The sequence below is a fragment of the Chlamydotis macqueenii genome, chromosome 3 (genome assembly GCF_036417535.1).
Source record: "Chlamydotis macqueenii isolate bChlMac1 chromosome 3, bChlMac1.mat, whole genome shotgun sequence".
Classification (NCBI taxonomy): domain Eukaryota; kingdom Metazoa; phylum Chordata; class Aves; order Otidiformes; family Otididae; genus Chlamydotis; species Chlamydotis macqueenii.
In genome coordinates, this window is record NC_141558.1 from 95,345,738 (window position 1) to 95,372,053 (window position 26,316).

A 26,316-nucleotide genomic window follows, 5' to 3' on the forward strand; every position below is an offset into this window, starting at 1 on the left:
TTGTCAGCAGTACTTAGAAAAGCACTGCAAGACATCTTTTATGCATTCAAATCGTCAGTCTCTCCTGGGCAGTATCCGCTCCATTTCATTTCTTCAAAGAGGTATGTTCTTGCCATGGCTTTTCAATACAGTTTCATGGACGTGAAATAGTCTTACCTGATAGAACTGAGTCTATTTTCCTTCACAATTTACCTTTGTTCTGGAGAGAAGAATGACGCTTATTCAAAGTCTTATTCAAAGTGTCAATTGACAATTTAAAGTAGCAAACTTTTAAAGAAATTGTCCTTGGTAAAAACATTTGAATAATAGTGACTAATTCTTCCAGACAAGTTCTTACAACAAGTTTTGCAAGGAAAGATGAAGATCTTTATCAGTGTATTATGCCATATGTGAAGGGATAAAATAATTGCACATTATTTGAAACCCTTCGCTTATACACAAGTTAACACCACCACTGCTACACAGCAGTGCATCTACTTCTCTGTCAGTCTGATTCTACTAAAGCTGTACTCACTGAACTACATGCTACTGATTGCAGGGAAATAAATACATAATCCAACAGAGCTGTACAAGTTAAACTTTGACCTCATTCACACAATCAAACTTTCAGACTAATAAGGCACTCTGCTTCCAAATATAAGAATATGGAAGAGTGGCAGAGAGGAGATATTCCAAGCATTAAATTGAGTTGCAGAAGTACAAGTAGCAAAAAGAAAGCAAAGAGGATTTTAATTTTTACAGGCTACATATTTCAGGAACAAGTTTTCCTTTATATTAAGAATTTTTTACTGTATTTTTGGCAATCTAAAAGAGCATTCTACTGAGGCACCATTCCCGCAACAAGAATCAGCTGATCAACAAGGACAGGTCTCAAGTGCCTTCATATTGGGGGGAGGGGAGAGATCCATTTAGAAATTATTTTTGTAAGTCATTAAAGGATGAGACATTCTAAAACATTCATTAAGAACACACTTACTCAACTACTTTAAAAACCCCACAGCAGCCTTTATACTTTCAGATTCATGGTACAATATGCATATTAATTTTGACATTATCTGCTCATACTATTGTACACATTTTATTGTTGCCATTTAAAGGATTCTAATAGGATAACACCATTGACAGCTTAACTTTATTAAACTGTTGGTTCAAGATGATTCTTTCAGCATAAAGTCAGATTAAGACATTACAAAAATTATACAGCTATTAATAGATTACAGATAAACTGTTTAAAAGAACATTCAATTTGTAATATTGGTCTTTTCTTTACAATTAGAGACCAGAAGAATGGGAGGTTTCTGTCATAACATTTGACTAAACTAGCATTTAAATAATACCTGAGGCACTTTTCAGAGATTATTAAAAGCTATGAACAATTAGCTCACTCAGAGTTAAATCTGAAGAACAAGCTTACGGTATTAACTGTTGCTTATGATACAACTGCTACTATTTGATTTTAAAATCCACGTACCTGGAAGCTTAAAGAGTTTGTAAAACACCAAAGTCAGCTCCATCCTTTCTGTCTGTTTATAGTAACAATTATGCTTCTCTCATATTTTTCACATACAAAAGATTGTTTAAATATGAATTAAGCCTCACAATATAACTGTAAGGTGCCATTGCCCTTTATACAGAGTGGAAACAGACTGTGGCTTGCTGAAAGGAAGAGGAAGCATGAGGTGGACAACTCCATGCACTCAGTTATCCCATTTCAGGTTCTGTCGCAATAGAGCATCTCTGATATTGCTCCAGCACACTGTATTATTTTAATGATTCCATCTACAGTCATCATCAGAAAGTAATTTTAAAACTTGGTACTATTCAGAGAGAGCAACATACATTCCCAGTCTCAAGACCTAAACATGGAGCAGATAGATTTTAAAAAAGGAGATCTGTTGTACTTCCATTGTTACAATCACTCTGTGTAAAACCTTGGCTGACTATACGGGAAAATCACATTGGATTTCTGTGCCTGGACTTGTCAAAACACATAGAAAAAACAGAAGTCAAATTCTGTTCTACACATATCCACAGCCAATAAGACAAAAATTCTTGCCCCTGATTTCAAAGCCTTCCTGAGGACAGGAGGGCTTTGCAGCTTCCGCATCTCACCCTACATCTAGCTGCTCAGCTAGAGTATTTATGCAAGAAATAAAAATAAATAAAAGCATATTGCTATGACGAAGAGATCTGCAATGCATGCATGGTCCCAAGCCAAGAGCACAGGACAGATTTTAAATATCGGTTCCTTGACCAAAAATTAAAAACAATCAGACAAACTATTGGGATGAATCGAAAAAAGCTGTTTTCAGTGGGAACGATTTTCTTGTTGGATTTTCTTGTTCCTTCTTGTGAATAGACCCTCAAAAGACCTAAATGTCACAGTTATTCAGTATCATATCCCAAAATAGGTCCCAGCCATTTCTCCACCTCTGCCACAGATAAATTTTTTCTCAGTGCATAATCTTCAACCTGCAAAAGGATCACAAAACATGACGAAATTTCAAAACTCCAGCTTTTAGTGTTTACACCTTATGAGCAGGTGTCTTTGCATGCTGCAACACTACCACAACGGACAGTACAAGTTACCTGATCTTTACATATCTTGCCAACAGCAAAATATTTGGATTTGGGACTGGAAAAGTAGAGGCCAGAAACTGCAGAAGCAGGTGTCATTGCTAGTGATTCAGTTAAACCAATTCCTGGAAAAGAGAATTAAAATTTTCTTATTCTCTGAATTGATAATAAGCATAAATTCAGAGCCTATTTTTGTTGGGCAGTTTCAAGTAAAGTCTAAAACTAAGGTTTCAGACAAACGAAAACCAAAACCATTGCCCACTTGTTATCTACTAAAAAAAAAATATATATACATAGCTTTAAATATACTGCAGACTTCCATTACAGTATTACTGTAAAGTAAGTGCACAGTTTGAAGCACAAAAAAAAAAAAAAAAAACTTAGACATTTTGGCAAATGAAATAGGTAACTGGTGGTTTTGAAACACAGGAAGGTATTTTTATAATCGTGGAAGCAGCAGTGAAATGTCTGACATGAAAAATATCAGAGGAAAACAAATGGAATTAATTTATTTTTTAAGAGTCACCATCTCAAGTTTTCTGTGGACCAAGAAATACACTGCTGAATTGGCTTTTTTTACTGTTTATATCTGGTATATCTTCTTGCAACTGTAAAGATGCTAGAATTTTTCTCTGTGCAGCAGAACCTTGTTTGCCTGCAATCTGCTAATTAGGGACATAACTCCTTCACCAAAAGTACCGGCAGTATTTTGCAAATTCTTCCTTGAATGAGGCAAAATAAAAATGGTGATGAAAAGAGGAAGACAGCAATTGCCAAAATCGCTTCAGTTTGTTTTTTTTTTTTTATGTAGCTCTGCACCACCCAATTCACTGTTTTGTTGCCACTTAGATCTTTCATTTGTATAAAAATAGTTTAAGAATCTTAGTAAAGCAGACAGAGGTACCTGTTGTTTCCTCAATATTTGCAAGTTTCCACATGGTGAGCTTTTCTGTATGATCAGGTTGGCTTGGGTATCCAGGGGCAGGGCGGATTCCCTCGTATTTAATTCTGCGTAGGTCTGAGAGATCTAGCTGCTCAGTACTACAGTAAGCCCAGAATTCCCTTCGAACTCTTTCATGGAGCTCCTCAGCAAATGCCTTGGAATAGAATGCAAAGATGTTTGGTGCTTTGTTTTTTTGTTTTGTTGGGTTTTTTTTGTTTGGTTGTTTTTTTTTTTTTACATTTGTGCCATCTAATGCAATAGGTATTTGATGAAGACAAACAATGACAGAGACTTTCTCCCCATTCCCATTTTAATTTTTAAGAGGACTCTTACTATAGGTGAGAAATTTGATAGCATTAGAATTAATATAGAATACTTATTTTGCTAATTCAAGCATTTCAGTTTTTTCTCTTATTGGAATACAGTGGTTTTTGGTTGTCCTGCTTTAAAATCCAACATATTCAAAGACATAAAGATCTGAACAAATAACTGGAAAAGATTAAATTCATTAGCCTATGGTAGCAATACAGCATTCATTACAGCACTGAAGTCATTAGGTCTTGACTCTCTGAGTGTCTCGTTCAGGTCTAGCTAAGGAAGGCTACATCATTCTTGCATCCATGATGCAAGTGCTGCTGCTCTTTTTTGTGGAGGACCTTTCCTCTAGCTGAAAGTGAACAACAGCTTTTTTGTAACTGCTCTTACAGCTTACACTATTTTTGCCAGCAATGGTTGCCTTCAGGAGAAATTTCCACTTCAGTAAATATCTTCAGATGACATCTAATAATAATTTCTGAAACTCTGTTAAAGCTTGACATGCACTACTAGACCTAATCCCGTTGGTACTGCACCAAAGTTTTTGTAAGTTTTAACATGTAAGCATGGGGGCAGGCAGATGGGGATAGATGGGTAGGAGGCAATGGATGGCGTTTTCTAAACCACTTCAGTTAGAGCTTTAAGAGCAGTTCTGTGTACGCCTAAGACATGTTAAGTCAAAAGACTTGTAACCTGGATACAACTGCATGGTCACCATTAAAGTAGAAGGCATGTCTGCAATTCAAGAATAAAATTGGTCAGTCACACCTGGGTCCAAAAACATATCTCATATAGATAAAACAAGATTTAAAGATAGGGTGTTTTTAAACAGTCTTGTTTTAAAATCTACTAAATTCCATCAATCATCAAAACTCTCATAAAGAACTCAGGAGATGCTACTGCAGCTGGAAGACATGGATAGCAAAGTCCCCTCTGGCTCAGAAGAGGACTCTCCTCTCAAGACAATTTCAGTAGAACCAGTTCACTGTCAGATCTAACACAGAGCACACATTACAGGCAGCAGTCTAAGATCATGCTAAAACTTGAAACAGTAACCTGTCAAACAAATCTAGTACACAGTCAGAAAGTTTGCAAGGAAGCATATGATAAAAACCTCATACCTCTGCCAACCGATCGCCAAGAGCCTTCACCATTATTATGCTGTATTCATCATCCTGTTTCCTAAATTCACTGCATAACTCATCTACACCAAAGCAGGCCACAGCAAACAGGCCTAAGTAGTCACAAATGCCAGAATCCAGTGGTGCAATGAAGTCAGAGAGGCAGTAATATGGATCTGTGCAGGCAGAGTCCTTTTCAGCCTAAAGTAACAATAAATCAGAACATTAAAATGTATTAGTGCACTATTAATCTAAAGACCAGTATTTTTAAGAATAAAGGGTTTAAAGCATTTCAGACAAACACCTAACTAGTTTTTGAGTCACGATGGCTTTCTTGTACTTGAATTAGAAGAAAAATACTTCTCTTACTCTGAGGGTGTTTGGATCACTGAAGAACAAAATGTCCAAGGACAGAGATGCTGTGCTGAACACACATAGAGAGATGTTTCCATTTACAGCTAGTAAGATTTAACAGCTTATTGTGCAGACAAATTATTATAAAGTAAGGAACACCCTTGTGCCAACCACTGGGTAAGAGAAGGAATTTTCCATCTCTAGCACTCAGATTCCACTTTGGTTAGCAAAACTGATGGTTGATAGTTTGCATCCCAGTTATGCAAACTGCTGAATTCTTCAGCAACTCCCATTTTAGAATGGCTGTGAGAATTTATTAACACTCTTAGTTTCTTCTGCTACAAACCATGTGCTCAAGTAATCCCGACGAAACAGCACCCTAGGATGTAGGTTTACATTAGCCACACGCAAATACAAACAAAAAATGCATCTATCACTATAGAAAAGTTAAATCCCAAGCTACGTTCAAGCGGGTTTAAGCAAATAGGAAATATCCCACTCACTGGATTCTTTTTCAAAATTAAAAAGAGGGAATAAAAAGAGATGACTGAATGCTGGCCACAGAACCTAACAAGAAGTTCTACAGTTGAGGATCGCATCAGCGTATTCATTGTGCAAACATGACTGCTATTTAAAAAGTGTCACAGCTCCTGTAAAGCAACCCAACTTAGAGAGAGATAAAAGTTATTTCATGGTTATCACTTAGCTGAAGATTCCACTCTAAGTTTTCTTATCCTATGATGATATTTTAACAATGCTTCCCACCCACTCCCAACTGCAGTTTAAAAAAACAAAGAAAACACCACACACACACCCCCTCCTCACCTCCAAAAACCAAAGAAAAACAGTCAACTGTTTCCCTTGTTTCTATAACCAACTAGGTTACAGAAAGTACCATAAAACTGAAGAAACACCCTTTTTTCCACACAGGTGAAATCTGTTAATTTTAATGTTCTTCTGTAACTGATTACAGTTAAGGAAAATACTAAATGCATCTCCAACTTTTAGATTTACATCACATCCTTAATAGTGCCGATGTCATGGAGAGAACTGTGTACTGACAGGAACATTTTACATACGAAACAGGAGACAATTACTGTCTTCTGCTTTGCTCTGGTGAAGCCTCTCCTGAATTACTACATACACTAGATTGAAAGAGATGCAGCTAAAATATGCAGAGTCCAGAAGAACAGTACCCACAATAGCACACAGTTTCAGGACCTTAACCTTTGAGAAAAGTCTAAATAAATTGGGAATACCTAAAATATAAAAACTAAGGAAAATAACAGTATTCCAACCATTACAGGAAGAACATCAAATCAGATACTTTTCTTGGGACAATCCTGGGAAAACGCCAGGAAAATAAACTTGATTTACATGGGATATCAAAATGTTTGACTAGGTAGTAAGGCCTTGAAACAGCCCTGCCTGAATGCCTGCGAGAACAGTTTATATAAACATCTGCCATGGATTGTCAAGATACACTAGATCCATCTCCACACAGGAGATTATCTGTTCCAGGGAACAGGAATAGATAAATTTAAAGTAATGTATTAGTATAGTTCTGCAATATTGGTACAGGACTGTCTTCATAGAATATTATACTCCAGAAATTAATGTAGTTGTTAAATTTGTTTCTGCTATGTTTGATGACTTTGAACATGTGAGCTATGAAGAAGCCAAGTCAGAAGGTAGGGAAGAGGGAAAGGCAGAATATCTTGAAAATGTCCAACTTATGGAAATAAATGCAAATATAGGTAAGTATGATTCAAGTATGAATACTTAAAATGATGATTCTCTCAATCAGAATTAGCAGCCAACTAACTAATTCTAAACTACTACTTCATATGGCGAGTTTTACATAAAAATTAAGACTATTAAAACCACTTATAACCACTGAGGTTTATTTTCCTGCTATTATAAGTGTTTTTAACCTTTAACACAATCAAGCAAAATTTCTCATCTAGGGGCAGAATCCAGGGATATTAGAGAATTAAGGTTCATTAGGTTCTAATTATGCACACAGGATCCATGTGATGAATTGATACAGCACAGTGCTTTAGGAAATCTTAAATATTAAAATGAAGACAGAAAATGCACTTCATATCTGAAGATGGCAAACCTATAAAGCATTTTGTAGAACTACTACAACGCAAAATATTACAAATACTACGATACAAATATTTGGGTCATCACTAATAAGATCCTGTTATTAATAAAAGAAATGTCCCGACAACAGCTGCAGACAGATTACAACCACCATTTTCTGCACAGATTTTAATAGGGCACTTCTGTTACATTCTTGCAATTCAGAAAAACAAAAACAAAAACAAAAACACTTCATTTAACAAATGTTCTGTCATTGTACCTGTTGCCTCAAGCCATAAAATTTTGCTATTGGTTCTGAAGATCCAACTGCCTCTTCTACAGCATATAAATGGATATCATCTTGAACACTTTGAGCTGGCCAGAACCCAACCACACCTCTGGCTTGTAATTTCTTTTGATTAACCAATGTTTTCAGTAGATTTTGAGCATCATTATAAACTTTCTTTGCTTCTTCACCTATGAAAAAAAAGAGAACCCTTTAGAAAAGGCATGTTTTCACAACTAGCTAAATAGGTTTAAGAATTGCTGAAGATTGATTCATTTTCCACATAATTCTCTGATGACTGCAATCTGTCAGCTACAGCAAACAGAGATACAGCAGTGTGAGTATGTCTATACAGCTGTAACAACATATATCTTGGAAAAAAAAACAAACCAACCCAAAATATTTCAGCCAGCATCATTCTAGTACTACTGGAGGCAAAGGACGCAGAATAGTATGAGCAACAGAGAACTTGTGCACGCACCATAGCGCAGCAGATATTTTAAGTGCTCTGCTGCCATTTTCTGTCATTAAAATATCTCCCTGTGTTTTGGCAGGTGATTTCAAAAGAAATGATTGAGCATTTTTCCCCATTTTATTTTTTGGCCTCAAATGCCAACACTTGGTTCACTAAGTGTTGTTTCAAACAAATTATTTCAGTGACACAAAGTTTCCACATATTTTCACTATTCCTACATATTTCAAAACCTTCAGAATCTTAACACAGCATTACAGGTCTGTTAGAATTATTTATATGAAGTAAATGCAATTTCAGTACTCACCTACAGTTTTGTCATTAAAGACTTTAGGAAAACCTCGGTTGGGATACTTTCCCCTAAGTTGCCAGACGTCAAAGAAAGGCTTCCAGTCAATGTATTCTACCAGCCTCTTAAGGTCATAATCTTCAAAGACTTTTGTGCCGATGAATTTTGGTTTAACTGTAGGAATCAGAAGTACAATCTGACATGATGAAAATAATATTACTGTTCACCAGGCTCCACCCCTGCAAATGACCTTTTCCAAAGTAACTGTCTCAGAATTCTCAGTGTTACATCGTTCCCAAGTCATACCATACTCTACAGTTACAATATGATTTAAAAAGGATAAAAGGCATATAAAGTTGAAATAGAAAATTTAAGGCCTTTTGTTCTTTCATATAAATCAACACTTATTAGCTGTTGAACTTCTGAACTTATTTCATTGGCCAAAATATTGGTCAAAACAGAAGATTAAAAAAAAACCCTACACAATTCATCAATACCTAACATATTTTATGGGCGTATACCTTTCATATTTACAAATCCCACTTCCTATACACAGACGTATTACATGCTATGGTACTGTAGAATAGTTCTGTAAATTAATATGTAATTTGTAAGAACTTTTGGAGCCACCTCACACTTGTTCAGATGCATGTGCACGAGTGAAAAAGAGGGATCTATGTTAGGACGTAGCCACAAGCTTTGCACTTGTTTTGTCTGAACTGTTCAATACTTAATAACACAACCTTTATTAAGAAGGGCTACTGAAAATTGGCATCTTGTTGAGTCTTGTAAACAAAATGACAGAAAGCAGTGAAGTGTTAATGTCACTGCAGGATGTAACTTCTTGTGGAATGCAGTTTACACTTACAGTCTCTAATTAAAAAAAAATAAATCAAACTGGTACAGAAACTGATGAGGGATGAGTAGGAAAAAACATAAAGAAGAATTTAATACAAATGCCATGTCACAACATGTGTTCCCTAAATATGGTATAGTAAGCTTTGCAATATAATGAGCCAGTCCAACGTTATTTTGCAAAGTGGGTATTACTTATTTTTGATTATATGGTGTTATAGGTAACTCATTATTTTAGGATTTTTTTCCCGATTTTTTATTAACTATTAACTTATTTTTTAAATATACTGTGAAAAATATAAAGCAGAAACAGAACACTCAAATTTATGCAAAAAAAAAAAAATCTGCTATGATAGATACCAATTTACTAAAGTTGTTAACACCACTATAACCTGAAATTTAATGAAGTATAATCTAATTAAAAATACATACAAAATAATACAGAAAATAAAATAAAAGGAAAGGTACAGCAACAGCAACATTTAAACTGACCGGGTTTATGGCCTGATAACCAGTCATTATGGAAACCTTTTCTTCTAGCTTGCTGCAGAGTCAAGTATCTTCTTTCCTGTATGGACCTAAAGGTTAATTTCACAAAGCCAGCCATCTTTCAGACAGACAAACTATAACTGCTGACTCGGTGGGAGAGTTTACTCAAAACAGTCCTCAGGACAAATCCCACAACAGACAATTTCAGTTCCAAAACTCCCAGTTCACAAGTGTGAAGTAAGATTACATCACAACCATGCCATTATTTTTTCCTGCACACTTCTAAAGAAACTGGCCTACAAGATTTCTAGTTCCTCTGAAGTCCCTCTAGTTCCACCAGAAGTCCCTTTATTACTTCAAAATATATGAAAATATAGGTACAGCAAGATATTCTCCTCCTGCCTGCAAAAACCTTGGGATTGCAGTGACAGCACCACCAGTGACTGCAGCACACCTCTGGACAAATTACTGGCTCTTCTGAAAGGCACAGGAAATTTACAGCACCTTCAGTAAGGCCCATGAATTCACTGCTGACCTCTGCTTAAAGGAGAGTGCCGCACTCACTGATCTCAGCTTAGTGGACTGGTTCCCTGTGCAAAGATAGTCTTAAACTTGGTCAAGCCAAACATGCTCAGCAGGAGGCCTCAAGCTTTATCTTTCCTTAACAAGAGATCAGGTAAGCGACAGATGACTTTCAGCTTGCTTCTGTGTTTATTTACAAAGATGGCCTCAGAGGAGTTGTGTTATTTGTTTTCCACTGTTAATTTGCACAGTTCATCTCCACATTTCAGTGCTTCCTTCTCTTCACTTTCCTAAAATGCAGCCTCAGTTCTCTACTTTGAGACTGCTCAGATCCCTAACCTGAAAAACATGAACACATCAGGAAAGTATGGTGTTGTAAAATACTCAGTAGAGCGTGGCTTCATACCAGCAAAAGCAACCAGTGCCATTTTAATCACCGCAGTGATTAGCTCCCTATTTCCAGGTTCTGCTTCAGCAGAGTGCTGATCTCCTGCAGGCTGGTTGAGATGACATGGCTGCCAACTCCATGGAGATGTCCTAGATGCCACTTGAGGTATCTACATGCCTCATTGAGGTGTCTGATGCCCATTGAGGACAATCAAGAATTTGTCAAGCATGTTAGACTCATGCAGAATTTTCCCTTATAGGTTAGAAAATTTGATTTCATAAGCACTTCTGGAAGTTTTCCATCAATTCTACTGCATGTTTTAAATCAGAACAAATGCATCTGAAGGTCTTCCTAAGCAGCTGAAACAGAGTTAGTAGTGAGGCAAGTACCAAGCAGTTCAAACAAGAAAAGAAGCTAAATCCATTACATTTGTACCTTGAGAGACTCATAGTGTTCTTGTCTAATTTCTTCATATTCCTCTAATATTTCTTCAAAGAAATCATCCTTTACACTTTCATCTAAGAGTTGGGAGCACTGAAAAAAGGAAAGAGAAAGCACTAAATACATAACGTAATATACTACAGTAAGACAGAGTATGCAGTTCAGACTAAGCCATTGGTCTTTCAAACTCACTTCCAATTACTCTTGACAACGCTAAACTAAGCCTTACCAATAAACTGCAAACTAGATTCAAAACATATTTAATAATACAATTATTACTGAGAGCACTGCCCTACTACACATATAATATTAGCAGAGCTAAGTCTGGTTCTGGAAAGACCTGAGGGGACAACACTCCAATACTTTAGAGACTGAACAGTTGTAGCAACAACACACAGCTTGGCCTACTTCTTTCCAGCAGGTATTTGCCAGCTAAGATTACCCATTTGTCTGATAGAACAACCATCCCAGAAAACTCCAGTCACACTTTTCATAGTACTAATGTTGCCATATCACTAACTTCAGAAATACATTAAAAAGAGAGTATAGCAGCTCACATCTAACCCCATTGCTCTTTGCTATAAAACATCTCAAAACTACAGTCAAGAACTCAGAGTGAATCATGTCACCCTCGCTAGAGAAATGGGCATTTAAATAAAGGTACTGAGTGACAAAAACTGACACAAGTCAGATGAGATAACAATGGGGCAGCAAAAAATAACTGAAGCAACAGTAATTTAGAAACTGGTCTCCATCATGCCTCTTCAATTTTCTGCCATAGCATTCAGCCTTAGAGGAAAGAATGAGAGGCACAACAGAAAAACAGGGCATATAATTTTGCATGGATGAGAAACTATAACTTAGAACTTACAACCACAACACTCTTGGATGCATCCAGGACATGAATTACAGGTGCGCTATATCGTGGGGCAATTTTAACAGCTGTGTGTGTTCTTCAATGAAAAAGAAAAAGAGTGAGCATTTCACAACTGAAACAAAAAAAAAGCAAAAACCAGACAAAACCCCCACCAAAATAAATCCTGACTTAATGCATAGACCAGAACTTAAAAAGAAGAAAGCAATTTATCTATCTCCTATGCATGAATGATTAAACACAGATTTTAAGAATAGGTACATTAACACTTTTTTTCAAAGAGTATCAGAATGCTTCACAAATAATATGCCAACTCACACTGCCTCGCTTTCTTACCAGCTGACTGAAAATCAGCAGCTCATTAGTTTGAGTCTCAGAAAATTTCAGTGAGAATGTTCTAAACTAAGCCTCCAAGAGCTAACAATTTTAAAACAAATCTTTTTTGCTCATCTTACATTTTTCCCTCCCATATGCTAGGTTACAGGTCTATGGATTAACATTAACATATTTAATTGATGATTATTCCATTTCTACAATGCTCTATTTCAAAACCAAAGGCACAAGTCCTCTACTCACCTGAAGGAGGAATTCTGGCAGTGGTCAATAAATACTACAAACTTGCACCTGCTTGGTCTGTCAAGTCATTCACATAAACTCCCAATTCATCCAATTACTTAGCATTTACCCATATTCCAGTCCTCACTGAAATACTTCAGCATATAACAAAGAATCACTTCTATATATAGTACTTTGTTAACCAAAGTAAAGTTTGAAGTCCTAAACTGAGGCGTAAGCAATCATGTGAAATGCAAGTGACAACCTCTGTTGCTTAGTGTCCTAGCAAACTCCGCAAGCCAGTGCAGGAACAAAGACATTGCAAGCCAAAGCTCAGTTTGCTTTCTTGAATGCTAAGGTAAAAACCAGTTTTAAAATTAATTTAAACCAGAGCCCAGAAAGTGATCTTCCACAGCAAAGATAAGATCTCCTTTTTCTTCAGGTTCTCTCAAATATTTAAAGCCCTTGGTTATGGAGGTTACTGATGACTGTGCAACAGAGCGGTGTAACCAACTGTCCAAGATCTTCTTAATTTGCTTCTAGGCAATGCACTTTTAATCTTGGTAGCTCTATTTTTTAGAATAAGATACTCTATCTTTTATTTTGATAGGAACAGACAAAGTAAACAAACGAGGCATGGTCCTACAATAGCAGTGTATCAACTAGCACATGCTGATTTTTTTTATTTTTATAAAGTAAACATTACCACAGCAAAACTGTGACCATTATTTCTCAGCATCTGAATCTACCCAAGCCATATAGTGAGAATGCAAACATCATCATTCCTGTAAGTTATGAAGAAACTCTACTATGTAGATTCTGTAGACAAAAAATGGCCTCTTTCTTTCAAATTAGCTTTACTTTCCACCCTTCCAAGTACTTATCGCCTCCTCATTCCAAATAACAATGTCTACTTACTACACAGAAAAAGTGCAGATGGTTCTTCATTAGCAGCCTCTGACATGTACACAACCTTTGAGGATGCACACATAAAGTTAAACTTAAGACTGCAGAAGTAAAATTAAATATATATTACCAATCCAGTCTTCCATAAAGAATACCTTTATTTGACATATATTTTATAGGAACTGTATGTGTCTGGGCATAGGCATAAGTATTATTTATATACAGTTCACATGAATAAGATTATTTATGTATACAAAATTATACATATATTCTTCAAGAATTTCCATATTCAAGAATAAAACTAGTGCTGCCTTGCTGTTGGCTACATTAATCTCTGTGAATAAATTCTACAGAATTTTTTAATGCTCATTATTTGACATCAATTACGAGGCCACATTGCCCTGTGTACAAACACTAAAAAGCTCTGAAGAAAGGGGTCTCCCAAGACCTCCACTTAGAATAAAGACTTTTTAAAAATAAAAAAATTTAAAACCCTCCATGTTTGTTTCAAAGCCATAGGAAGAGACACTCATATGGAGTAGGAGAAAAAGGATACAGTCAACTTGCATTATAACTGCAGGACCAATAAAGACAGGTAGTGATCCTACTCTTCACTGTCTGTCAAATTATGGGACGATTTGCTAAGGTCAAAAATACAGAATACAATGGTTCTGCTACAATATGTGCTGCTCTGATAAAGAAAGCAACAGCGCTAACAGCTTCTAGTTATGCAAGAAATGACCTCTGCAGTCTTCTGAGCTGTCACCTACTCGAGCATATTGTACATGAACCAGCTAGCAAAGCGTGACCCAAGGCCATTACATGTGCCCAAAACACATTTGTGTTAACATTAATACCAGGTGACAGTGAGCTGTCAACGCTGGTCTTCAAAACATCATAGTAGCTGTATTATTTCATTTGAACAGATCTGAGAGAACAAGATCTTAGCAGAAAAGCTCAATCTATCAAAAGCAACGTGATAACTACTTCAAGGCAAGCAGCTAGAATTTATCCTCTATCAGGCTGCTTGAACAGAACTGGGAGCTCAATCCAGTTAACACAGTGCTGAACGGTGATCCAGGAAAACGCATTAATTGTCTTAAAGATAACAGCTCCCTGATGTCAACATGACCATTTCTAGTCTCAAAATCCTGCCTTTTCAGAAAGCTTGGGTGAATCGAAACAGACCATTCAGTCCCTTAGAAGAACAGAACTGCATTCATATGCATATGTGCGTGAACTTTTAGAAGGAAATATAGTACTTCCACATACAATATACACTTGCAGAATACATAAAACTTGCAAAAATGACATTTTTAAGATGTCCATTACTTGTTGTGTACCAATTACATTTTACCTATATAGTCTAGGACTTCTGATATAAGAAATAATATTCAGTCTTAAGTAAATACATACCAGTATGTGTGTTGGGGGAAAATGAGACAGAGAAATGGCTATACATTTTCTTTTTCCCTAGTTAACACTATTTTCATACACATTACCCATCTTTCCAACCAAGATATCTTACTTAGAAGTAGTTGCTCCTCCAATCAGCAAAGGAATCCTTATAGCCAATCTCTCCATTTCCTTGGCGACAAAAATCATTTCATCCAAAGAAGGGGTGATGAGACCAGACAGGCCAATTATATCTATTGCAAATTTACAAACACACATACACAAAAGACTTAGTAAATCCACTCTAGAAAGACACAGAAATTATTACAGAAAGGTTTTTCATACATCAGATAGAAAAAAAGTGATACAAAAAGCAGGGCAGTCTCTAGTCTGACCTAATTAAAAAGCGAAAGCTTTCCAAGAATGAAAGTGATTCCAAAACCTGAGTTTAAAATATTTCTCAAACAGTCTTCACAGCTGCTGAACACCTACTGCTCTAGATTCAGCAATAAATATATAGTACTTCTGATCAGCAGCCTTCAAACCTCAGAACCTTGGCACAGAGGAGGGAAATAACACAAAATAATTATAAGCCCTGCTCTTAGAAACAACAAACACTTTCAAACTTCACCATGTAAGTTCCACACAATTCATCTTTTCCAAAGTGCAACAGACTGTTTCAAAGGAACTGCAACTCGTTTTAGAAAGTTCAGTATTTATTAGAACAATTCATTCCTGCTTTCACACTCACTGATCTGACAGGCTGAATGCCAACTTATGTTACTGATTTAAGACCCAACATGAAGTTATTTAACCTTTCCAAGTCTCCATTTATTCATCTGTAAAACAAATACTAAAACACTTCTCCTGGAGTTGTCCTTTTGATACAGGTTTTTAGTTCCTTGGGCTAAGTTTCATGGAAGTGCCAAATACTAAATAATCACTATGGTTAACACAAAAGGTCTGATTTATCTGAAGACAGTCTGACCAAATCATGGACGGCATAGGAATGTGATGAGTAGCAATAAAAAAATGCAAGTGGCGTTTAAAAAAAAAAAATCAAACAATTCAGGAGTACTGATGAAATCTCTCTCTACCTGCTTTGTTCTCAACAGCAGCTCTCAATATCTTATCACATGGAGTCATGACTCCTAAATCGATAACTCTGTGGAAAGAAGTGAGATGACACAAGTTTCTTTAAAAAACAGGTCAAATTTCTACTAAACGGCAAATACGTTGCTTTTACCATAAATGACTGAACTGAAATTGAAGTTAGAATTGAGATTTTTGTTTGCTTGCTTCTCTTAAGACCTCAGTTGGGAATTTTAATATAGGAAATACCTCTGAGCCTGGAAAAATTTTCAACACATTGGAGTTCCAGATAAAACAGTACATAAGAAAACTCAAGTGTAAGAGGCTTCTTTTTAGAAATCAGTTTTTTGTGGTTGTTCTGAGTCTGGCTGAGACAGAGTTAATTTTCTTCACAGCAATTGGTATGGTGCTGTGTTTTAGATCTGTGACCAAAACAATGCTGATAACACACTGATGTTTTAACTACTGATGAACAGCGTTTGTCCAGTATCAAAGACTTCTCTGTTTCTCATTCTAACCCCCCAGGGAATAGACAAGGGGGTGAACAAGAGGTTGGGAGTAGACACGACCAGGCAGATAACTCAAAGTAGCCAGAGAAATATTCCATGGCGTATGATGTCAGGCTCAGCAATAAAAAGGGAGAGGAAAGGGATTAGCCGGAGTTGCCGTCTTTTGCTCAGGAACTAGTCGACCTGTGGAGGTGGCAAGTGATTGCCTTTGTATCTTTGTATCACCTGTTTTGTTGGGTTTTTGGGGTTTTTTTTTTGTTTTCTTTCTCTCTTCTTCCACTTCTCCTTCACTTACTAAACATTTTTCATCTCCACCCACAATTCTTCTTGCTTTTACTCTTCCTTTTTCCCTCGTCCCACTTAGGTTGGCTGAGGAAAAGTGAGTGAATGGCTGTGTGGTGCTTAGCTGCCAACCAGGGTTAAGAAACAGCAGTGGCATTTCTGAAGTTCTTTGGACAATATGAAAAGGTTTTGTGGACATCACATTTTATGTCAGGAACATAAGATGATTCACATCAAGGTTTTCTTGTCTTCTTAAAGTATACATTTTATGAAAAGAGACATTGTACTTCCCTTGCTAGGATTTTATTCCTATTAAGCCCAGCCATTGCCAATGTTTTTATTTTTTTCAAGTAATCGACCCCAGCCTATTAGCTTCATTCAGCCTCACTCATACTCATGGTGACAGAAAACACTATGGCTTCAGTTCAGTAAGTCTAAATAAAGCTCAAGAAAGCCTGAAAACAATCAACAAAATTTCAAGAGATAATGAAATGGAACGAACTGCATATGCACAGCACTGCTACTGGCTTCAACTCTTTGTGTTTTAAAATACAGGGATCATTTTTGCTCTTTTTAGAGCAAATCACAGTTCCAAGTCAAAAAACCCAAAGGAATGAATGGCAAGATGAGTTACAAAGCAGATTCAGTTTTGCGCAACATTTGACAGACACTTAAAGGGTTCCGAAGGAAATGTGACCATTCATTCCAACACTGCTGCCAACCCTGCTGCATGTATGCAGGCCTTGAAAGAACTGACTTTTCTTGAAGTTCTATCTTTTGAAGCTCAGAAACAGGATGAGAATCTCATCTCTTATTTAACAAAACATAGTCCAGCAAGTTTTTAAAACCTCACAGTTAACAAACAGCTCGAAAAACACACTAAAAGGTTCATTTGAATCTTACAAGACTTCCTTTTTCCCAACACACAACCCACAGTCTTGCCTACTGCAATTGTCATATCTGATTTCTTCAGACATGATACATATTATATTTAACTAATACAAAACAAACACAAAAACTGATGCTCTCATCTACGTTTCACTTGATGTTAAAGCGTATTCACCTCAAATACTAATATATTAGGAAAAAAAGGTATTAGAAGAGGCAGCTACACTCCCTCTTGCCTCCCCATTAGTAATAGCTGGTATGATCTGTGTTCCCAGCCACAACGTGGGAAACAGAGGACAGTTCCCCAAAAAATGCCCACCTCTGTTATCATCACAGCTGCAGCTAGTCTAATATTTTAATTAGCTAGACTTATGCACTTGTGTTCCCAGCTACCTAATGTTAGTGTCTTTACCTGAAGTTGTTGCAGCCTAGAACGACTCCCACAATGTTCTTGCCGATATCATGTACGTCTCCTTTCACTGTTGCTAGTACTATTGTACCATGATAAGGATCCTGAAAGTCGAACAAGTAACACAAGAGTTAAATTACTCAGAAGCCTTAGTATGTTTGCACAGATCCTTCAACAGTGCAATCCTAATCCATGATCAAGATTCTTACTGTAGTATCAGCAATTGCAAAGCATAGTAGAAGTAATACAGTAAATATGAAAAATTATTTAAAAGATGCAGGTAGCAAGCTTGCACAAGAATTATTCTTGAAAATTGCATGCATGTTATTCAAAAACCTGTGTTTAAAAAAAAACAAAATAGCAAATAAAAGATTTCAGATCTGGATAGCATTTTGTGCAGTGCAATAGCTGAACCCTTAAGGTAGCTCTGCTCCAAATATAAAGCTCAGATAAAGGACTTAAATAGCTTAAATATTCAGAACAAAAGAGTATGAACACTCATAATTACACGCCTATTTGTGTATTACGAACAATCTTTCAATGCAATGCTGAAAAGAATGAGAGGAATTCGCAAAATGAGAAAAGACTGATTTTTTATGCAATATGAATGGCAGGGGAGACATTTCAATGCAGCAATCAGGCTGCTACAGACTACCTAAGCTGAATAAACAGGCTGGAAAAAGGAGCTCCTTGAAGAAGGGAAGCTGTACTGTCACAAATTGGTCCTAGGCTAGATGGCATTCAGCCCTGACAAGGGGGGCCTACCAGGAGGGTAACAGTGGAACTTCCTACAGCGATTCACCACCAGGACACAGGCCTTGGCAATACATTTTCAGTTGCATAATTAGTGTTGTCATTTGGAGAAGCTCCAGGCTATCACAGAGCCATGTCTGAGCTGGTGCAGGATCAGATGCCAGTAACAGACTACTTAAATTGCACAAAATTTAAATAAAGTGGAAATCTGAGCATATTCTATGTGAAACTACAAAATGTTATTCCAGCCAGTATCTCATCTGGCAAAACTGGAGGATTAGATCCTTCTATGAAGCACGTTATATTTCTGGACAATACTGAGTAGCTCTCTACTTCATGAGTCTACATAGCCTTCTGTAGTTGCAATTTTCTGGGAGGAGGAAGAGGGGATGGATTTACACATTACCACGAGTGATACTAGCATTTCTCATGGTCCTAACATATTCGTTGAACAGAATCCCTGGATCCCCACCAATGCTGCTGTTAACTAAAACCTATTAGCTCCCCAGTGCTCCTGTTTTACAGGAGACCAGAAGAACAGAGAAGGGAAAATAGAGGTCTGTAAGTCAGCCATCTTAATACATCAATGAAAAAATTTGCAGCTGAAAATACACTGCTGGACGCGAGAGAAAATGGGAGATTAATCAAGGACTAGGGAAAGAACAAAAAGTCCTGCCCGCATGTATCATACCAAATAATTACTGATAATTTAACTAGTGATTGACATCCAAGGGAAAAAAAAAAAATATTTCCACATGTAAAGAAGAAAATTCTGTGGTGGGCAGCAAACAACATGGGCCAGTGCACATGCCATTTTAAATAAACCCTATTTAGGGCACACTGTGATTTCAATTGTCTCAAGCAAAGAGGTCCTCAAGTTCTGGGCACACATCCAAACAACTTCTTTTTTTAAATCTTGATAGAGATCCACAGCCACAGCTATTTATCCTCAAATGTAACTATCAATGCTTTACATTTCCTGGCAGTCTGTGACTAAAACTGTCCTGGAGGTTACAGTAGCCTGGGTAACATCAGACTGATCAGCTACCAGAGTCTGCAAATCATTTTCCTTCAAGTCAACATCTAACTTTGGAGACAGATGCAGCTGTTTTTTCCTCTCTCACCAAATCTCTATACGGTGACGTTTGAAGGAGGCAGCATTATTTGCCTTGCCCAGCAGAAGGCAGAGGAAGTAGGAGGACAGACAGGAGCCCTGCTTTTTCCCCTCCTGCTCTCCTCAGCTATACAGAATATCTCACAATCTCTTCGGAATGCTTCCTATATTTTGAAGAACCACTCAAATTCCACTTCACTTCTCTTTAGCCAGAGAATGAAGTGCCAGAAAGTTCACAGTAGATCCTAATCCAGTACTCATGGAAGCAATGGTGTAATGATTTTCACTGACTTTAAACAGCATCAGAACAAACCAGAAGGTGCCAAACACCAGCATTGTTATCTGAATTAAAATAAAGAAGAACAGCATGAGCAGGAGAGAGATGACACATAGAAAGGTGACTCATGACAGCCAGATCTGCTTGAGATACTGGAGAGAAGACAACTTCTTCACATCCAGAAAGAACACAGAAAGAGAGACAGGCATTCTCCCTCTTCCACTAAGATTAGTCAGGTTTTGTTATCATGTAATTTTTCTTGCTAAATTATTTGCTGTATTCATTACATTTATGCTGGACAATAATATAACAGATTTACAGCAAATGGAATGATACAGTGCAAGATCTCAAGGGAAGAATTAGGAACCATTAAAAAATCCACAGAAGGAAAACCAAAGGAAATACACAAATATCACAGTTTAGAGAAATTCCGCTATGCTTCCTTTTTTTTGTGTGTGTTAAATACCAGGTTCTGGTAATAGGTACTGTCTCTAAGAACTCAGGAAGACAAGGTAAGGTTCCACAGGACTAAAGAAAAGTAAATGTACATCAAACCTAAATTTGACAGTCAGGCAAAATAAAAGAAGAAAAACATTAAACAAGCAAAACTGTAGCACCTATCACATTATAAATTAAGAAGAAAAGAGCAGACATGAGTATTTGAATTGGACAAATTCCCCTTTTATCAGAACTCTCTCTTCTACTGAATAGAATCTTGCCAGTATGGAGAAACAAGTAACATCCTATATCTTCATTTTCCAATACTCCTACCATGTATTCCATTAACCGAATTTGGAAGGAATTACTTCTAGTATACGCACAGGCACTTGATAAAACTTTTCTCAGGCATCACCAACTGTTGGCTGTGAAATAGGAAATGCTATAAAGGATCTGAAAATCATTGAATACTTTCAATTTGATACATTACATTAGAAGTAGTTTTCAGAAACTGATGGAAAAGCACACATATGAAAAGACAACTGTATTCAGACCCTGGTTTTACAAACACTTGTCCCCTGCAACTTGGTCATGGCTACACATGCAATGAGTATACTATTCTGTCATAAGATGAGGTCTTGAAGTAATGTTCTATGAAGAAAAAGGATGGAATAATTTGGTTTGTTTAGCTAGGAGAATGGTCAGGGCTAGGGGGAAGGGAAGAGCTGAATAGAGAAACATGGTAACATGCTTTGAACATGTAAAAAGGAGTTCCATAGTTCACTGAGGGCAGGAGTAGTAGAAGCAAATGGCAAAATTTGCCACAAAGTTAGAAGTATTATAAATAAATAACACTGGAATTAAATGCCTACAAAAATATAAGAAATAAGTAACACTGGTATAAAGGGTCTACAAAGGCTTATGGCATCCTTCAGGAAACTCGTGACAACAGCTTAGGCACACAGCAAGCAGAGTTCCACAAAATCTGCACTTTATGAATTTCAGACCTACTTCAAATTATGCCAAGATTGTCAGTTTACATATGAATGCATCAACTCCCCAGCACAAAAGCTGAATAAATGTCATTAGCAAAAATTATTTTCCATTTTTGTCATTGCACGCTATGAAAGAGTTACAGCATAAAGGACTGTCTTGCCTCTTCCTCTATGCTGCCTTGTTCAGCTCTCCTTTCCTCTCTTTCTTTTTCCATATAGGGAATAAGATGGCCAACTGCTTTCTTCATAACTCGAGCAGACTTTATCACCTACACACATAAACAGAGAAGGGGAAAATAAAAAAGATCAAGCCTCAGATTTCTCATAGCTTTCTTTTACACCTACTCAAAAACAAAACAAAACTTCATTTGCAAACCCAGATTCCAGCTTTGCAGAGCATTCTGTGGTAGCAGGCAGCTGGCCCTACTGGACTAAGGACGCATAACACTCACTTTCACAGTGCAACGGTTCAGACCACTCACAACAGAACTGGAAGCTACAAATAGGTCCAGAGTTGGAAGGTGCTAAACACAGCAATTTTTCTTAGGATCTTTTTTTCTCTCTTGGTCTTTTTCCCAGGCCCAGACTTAAAAAAACCCCTGTATTTCAAATAAAGCAAAAACACTCAAGAAGAAAGGAAACAAACATGTAAAACTACATAAAGAAGTTCAAGTTCCAAAGTAAAGAAAAACTAGGGCCGTTTCTTAGCAGCACCTGAATTTTCACAATTCATGTGCAATATCTGAAAAAAGAACCAGCACAGAATGCTTTGGCTACATTTTATAATGCTCGTTTCTGCAAAATAGGAAAACATATGAAATAATTTTCTTTTTACCTGAGGCAGAAACATCTTTCCAGCACCAAAAAGATCACCAACGATTTTCATGCCATTCATCAAAGGCCCTTCAATTACATTTAGAGGTCTAGGATATTTTTCCTGATTTAATCTTGCTTCTTCTGTATCTGCAGTGACATACTTCTCAATGCCCTAGGAAAAAAAAATTAAAAAGCCTGCTAGATATACAGCTTTTATTTAGTTGCCTTTTCCCTCAAAAGAAATCACAATAGAAGTACAAACAGATAACTGAGATATCACTAGTCTTCAAGAATATCTCAAATTTATTTAAAATAGGTTTTCTTAAGAAATAAAACATTGTAGTTCTTAGGCATATAAAGTTATTCAAAGCAAGAATCCCCAGTATTAAACAAGCTGGTTTGTTTTTCCTAACCATGTCATATGAAAAACCAAACACTCAAAGATTGCTTCACCAGCAGAAATGCTACTCAATGCAGTACCGTCAAAGGACCAAAAAAACCCCTAGAAAGTAAAAACAATATGTTTCTACCAACACCAGCAGAACAAAAAAATCAAAGGTCAAAGATTTCAGCTTGTGAAGTTTAAAGACAAATGACCACAATTTTATTTATTATTATAGTTAATATATTAATTAAATACATATTAATCAATAGCTTTTAAAAGAATGGCAGTTGAAAAACTTTTAAAGCCAAAGGTGCCCCTTAAGGGGCTGAGATATGTCTCTGGAAGCTGGTAGGCAGGACAATTTTCTGCACAGATTCACCTTTATGAGAGCATATTCCAGCCTTTCCTCCACAGAGCTTTTCCGCCACTCATCAGTCTGTACAACTTTTCTTCCTCCTTGAGCATGATTCTGAAAAGGAAAGACAGCTATAGCAGCTTGCAAGCCTAAAAAGTATAACTATGGACTCTACTTTTAGAAAAATGAGGATAATTTTAAGTACTGATCCATAAAATAACTTTAGACTATTCAAAAAGTTTTTTATGTATGTGCAAATTATATTGCAAACACCTGTAATACACTACAAACACTTAGGGGGTCTACATCCCAAAGAGTATACCTCAATGAAGATGTAAACAAAATAAACAAAGTAAAAGAAAAAAAAAAGAAGGGAAAAAAAGAGGGAGCAGTTTAATATTTTTCACACTCTTAAAAATGAAATGACTAATCCTCAGGGTTTTACTTCTGGGAACATAATTTAAATTGATTCCTGGCCCACACAGTACACTTCATTTTACAATTCTAATTAAATTGGCACTAATTCAGTTTCTGCTGGAATAGTTTATATTATTCCATATCACAGATGTGTTTTTAATCAGGCAGCCTACAGAACTACTGTTTCTCACGCATATAGACCATCCCAAACCCTCGCATACTCTCTTTGCCTCACACTCACAGTCCCTTTTGCTACGAATACAAAACCGACAGGGCTTCACAACGCAAGAAACCTCATAAGCACCCACCCTAGGAAGGCTCATGGAAGAGCACCCTATCCATTGCTTCAGTCACCACACTTCAGGCAAGTCACTTGTTTTCCTCCCTCGGTTATTTGACATAATCCGACATCTTTCAGTCCTCACAAACCTCCTATAATTTTGAGTGCTCATCAGCAAATTTTAAAATATATTTATTCCTCCCATAGGTCTAGTTTGTAAAATGGGAATGAAAGAAGGAGGAAAATGTTGCTCAGAGAGGTTGTAGACTCTCCATCCATAGTTGCATTACAAATCTGACTGGACATGGCCCTGGGTAACCTGTTCTTGCTGACCCTGCTCTGAGCAGGGAGGTTGTACTAGATGATCTCCAGAGGTCCCTTCCCATCTCAGCCCTTCCGTGATTCCATGAAAAGGTACCAAGTGCTCCTCAATCACTGGCCAGACACTTGAGCAAGGGAATTATTCCAACCTGGAAATAACCCATGAAGCCATAGTGTGGGCATGCAGGGACCACAGTGGTAAACACTACATGCAGGTCTTTAAAAACAGGATGATTTTACTGCATGCTGAGTATGAAAAAAGTGCCTTTGGAAGCAAAACTCCCATTGCCATAAATTAGACAAAGGTTCAGTTTGAGAATGTCTGCAGCTATGCAGTTTATGGGAAGTGTTTTTTAAACTACAAATTAAGACTGATCTCTTAAACCTGCAAGGATTAAGTTCCTCTGTTTTCCCCACAGGTCTAGCATACAAGCAACTAGCAAGGTACATTACTATTACCTGAAGGAACTAGGAAGAAACTTGACTGGTGCTCTATTATAGAGGTGCGATACTTGAAATGAGACTACACATTCTATGCTTTTTGTGCAGAATAAACTGCAGTAACTGGAAATAAAAAGAACATATGCACTTACTGACTAATGAACACACTTTTGCATTAAAAAACCCCTTTAGACAAAATAATCTAGAACCATTCAATTCCACTACATCAGAGGAAGGTCTTATGTAATAATCCTTTTCATTGGCTGTAAGCCACTATCTATTTGGACGCTCACATTTGTCCAGAGCCAAGATGAAACACAAATCAGGATGCTTACCTCCAGTGAAAACTTGAAAGTTGTAATATTCTGTGTTGAATTTTAACAGAGCTTTTAAAGATATCTTGAATCAAGAGTGTCTCTCTTTTTTGCAGCTGGGGCCTGTTTTACTCCCACAATAAAACTACCACCATGAATAAAAGCAGATTCCAACAATGGCTTCCCAAACTTCTAGACCTAGAAGTCATCATCCACTTCTATTTCTACTTCTCATGCTCACTTAAATTCACATTCTGCCCCTGCAGAAATGCCGTGTAAGCAATCCCTTTTAATTCCACTTTTTAAAATTCCTCTTTATGAAACCCTGTATATCCTAATGGTAAAACCCTGCTTGTACAGACAAGATCACTCCTAGATGAATTGCTTAGACACCAAGAGCACCATTTAAGATAGTCTAAGCACAAGCGGTAGGGAGAGTCTTCATGTACTGGTTTTCAACATGTTGCCATTGTTCCTAAAAAGCATGCACCACCATAGGGCAAATTACAAACCAAACGAAGCTATGCAGAGAAATAATACCTCCAGGAGCTACAAAATGGCCATGCAAACCTTCTTGTGTGATTAACTCTAAAAGCCACCTAACCCAGAGATATTTTTTTTTTTTTATGTGAGTTCTGCTTAGAAAAGGATTTCACCAGTTGTCTTACAGCTGATAATCTGGAAATCTTCAGGTGTGTAATTTTTGTCTTTTATCACCACCATCATTATAGCATCTCAAAAACACTAAACAGCTGATCCTCACACTTGACATGAATTACATGCACTGGAAGTTTATGGCACAGCAAGGAACCGCAAGCAACTACTTCACCTTTTACATATTTACGACACCAAGCTGTGTGGTGCGATTAACACACTGGAGGGAAGGGATGTCATCCAGGAGGGACCTTGACAGGCTGGAGAGGTGGGCCTGTGCAAACCTCATGAAGTTGAACAAGGCCAAGTGCAAGGTCCTGCACCTGAGCGTAGGCAATCCCAAGCACAAATGCAGGCTGGTCAGGGAATGGATCAAGAGCAGCCCTGAGAAGGACTTCGGGGTACTGTTAGACGAGAAGCTCAACATGAGCCAGCAACATGTGCTTGCAGCCCAGAAAGCCAACCACGTCCTGGGCTGCATCAAAAGAAGTGTGGCCAGCAGGTGATTCCACCCCTCTACTCCTCTCTCATGAGAGACCCCACCTGGAGTATTGCATCCAGCTGTGGAGCCCCCAACATAAGAAGGACATGGACCTGTTGGAGCGAGTCCAGAGGATGGTCACAAAGATGATCACAGGGCTGGAGCACCTCTCTTATGAGGACAGGCTGAGAGAGCTGAGCTGGAAAAGAGAAGGCCCCCGGAAGA

At 37.3% G+C, this 26,316-nt stretch overlaps 1 protein-coding gene across 1 annotated transcript in view; it reads right to left on the reverse strand.

The window, feature by feature from the left end:
* Positions 1-981: 981 nt before the first annotated feature.
* The window catches only part of MTR (5-methyltetrahydrofolate-homocysteine methyltransferase), a 47,439-nt gene continuing 22,104 nt past the window's right edge, over positions 982-26,316 (reverse strand). The window contains exons 19-33 of the mRNA XM_086743944.1: positions 23,208-23,297; positions 22,463-22,615; positions 21,789-21,896; positions 18,054-18,154; positions 15,968-16,035; positions 15,004-15,124; positions 12,012-12,093; positions 11,135-11,233; positions 9,793-9,868; positions 8,464-8,619; positions 7,679-7,875; positions 4,957-5,157; positions 3,482-3,674; positions 2,590-2,702; positions 982-2,472 (exon numbers count right to left, since the gene is read on the reverse strand). Coding sequence (XP_086600070.1) covers positions 2,386-2,472; positions 2,590-2,702; positions 3,482-3,674; positions 4,957-5,157; positions 7,679-7,875; positions 8,464-8,619; positions 9,793-9,868; positions 11,135-11,233; positions 12,012-12,093; positions 15,004-15,124; positions 15,968-16,035; positions 18,054-18,154; positions 21,789-21,896; positions 22,463-22,615; positions 23,208-23,297 — 1,845 coding nt within the window. The 3' untranslated portion in view covers positions 982-2,385. The remainder of the gene's footprint in view (positions 2,473-2,589; positions 2,703-3,481; positions 3,675-4,956; positions 5,158-7,678; positions 7,876-8,463; positions 8,620-9,792; positions 9,869-11,134; positions 11,234-12,011; positions 12,094-15,003; positions 15,125-15,967; positions 16,036-18,053; positions 18,155-21,788; positions 21,897-22,462; positions 22,616-23,207; positions 23,298-26,316) is intronic.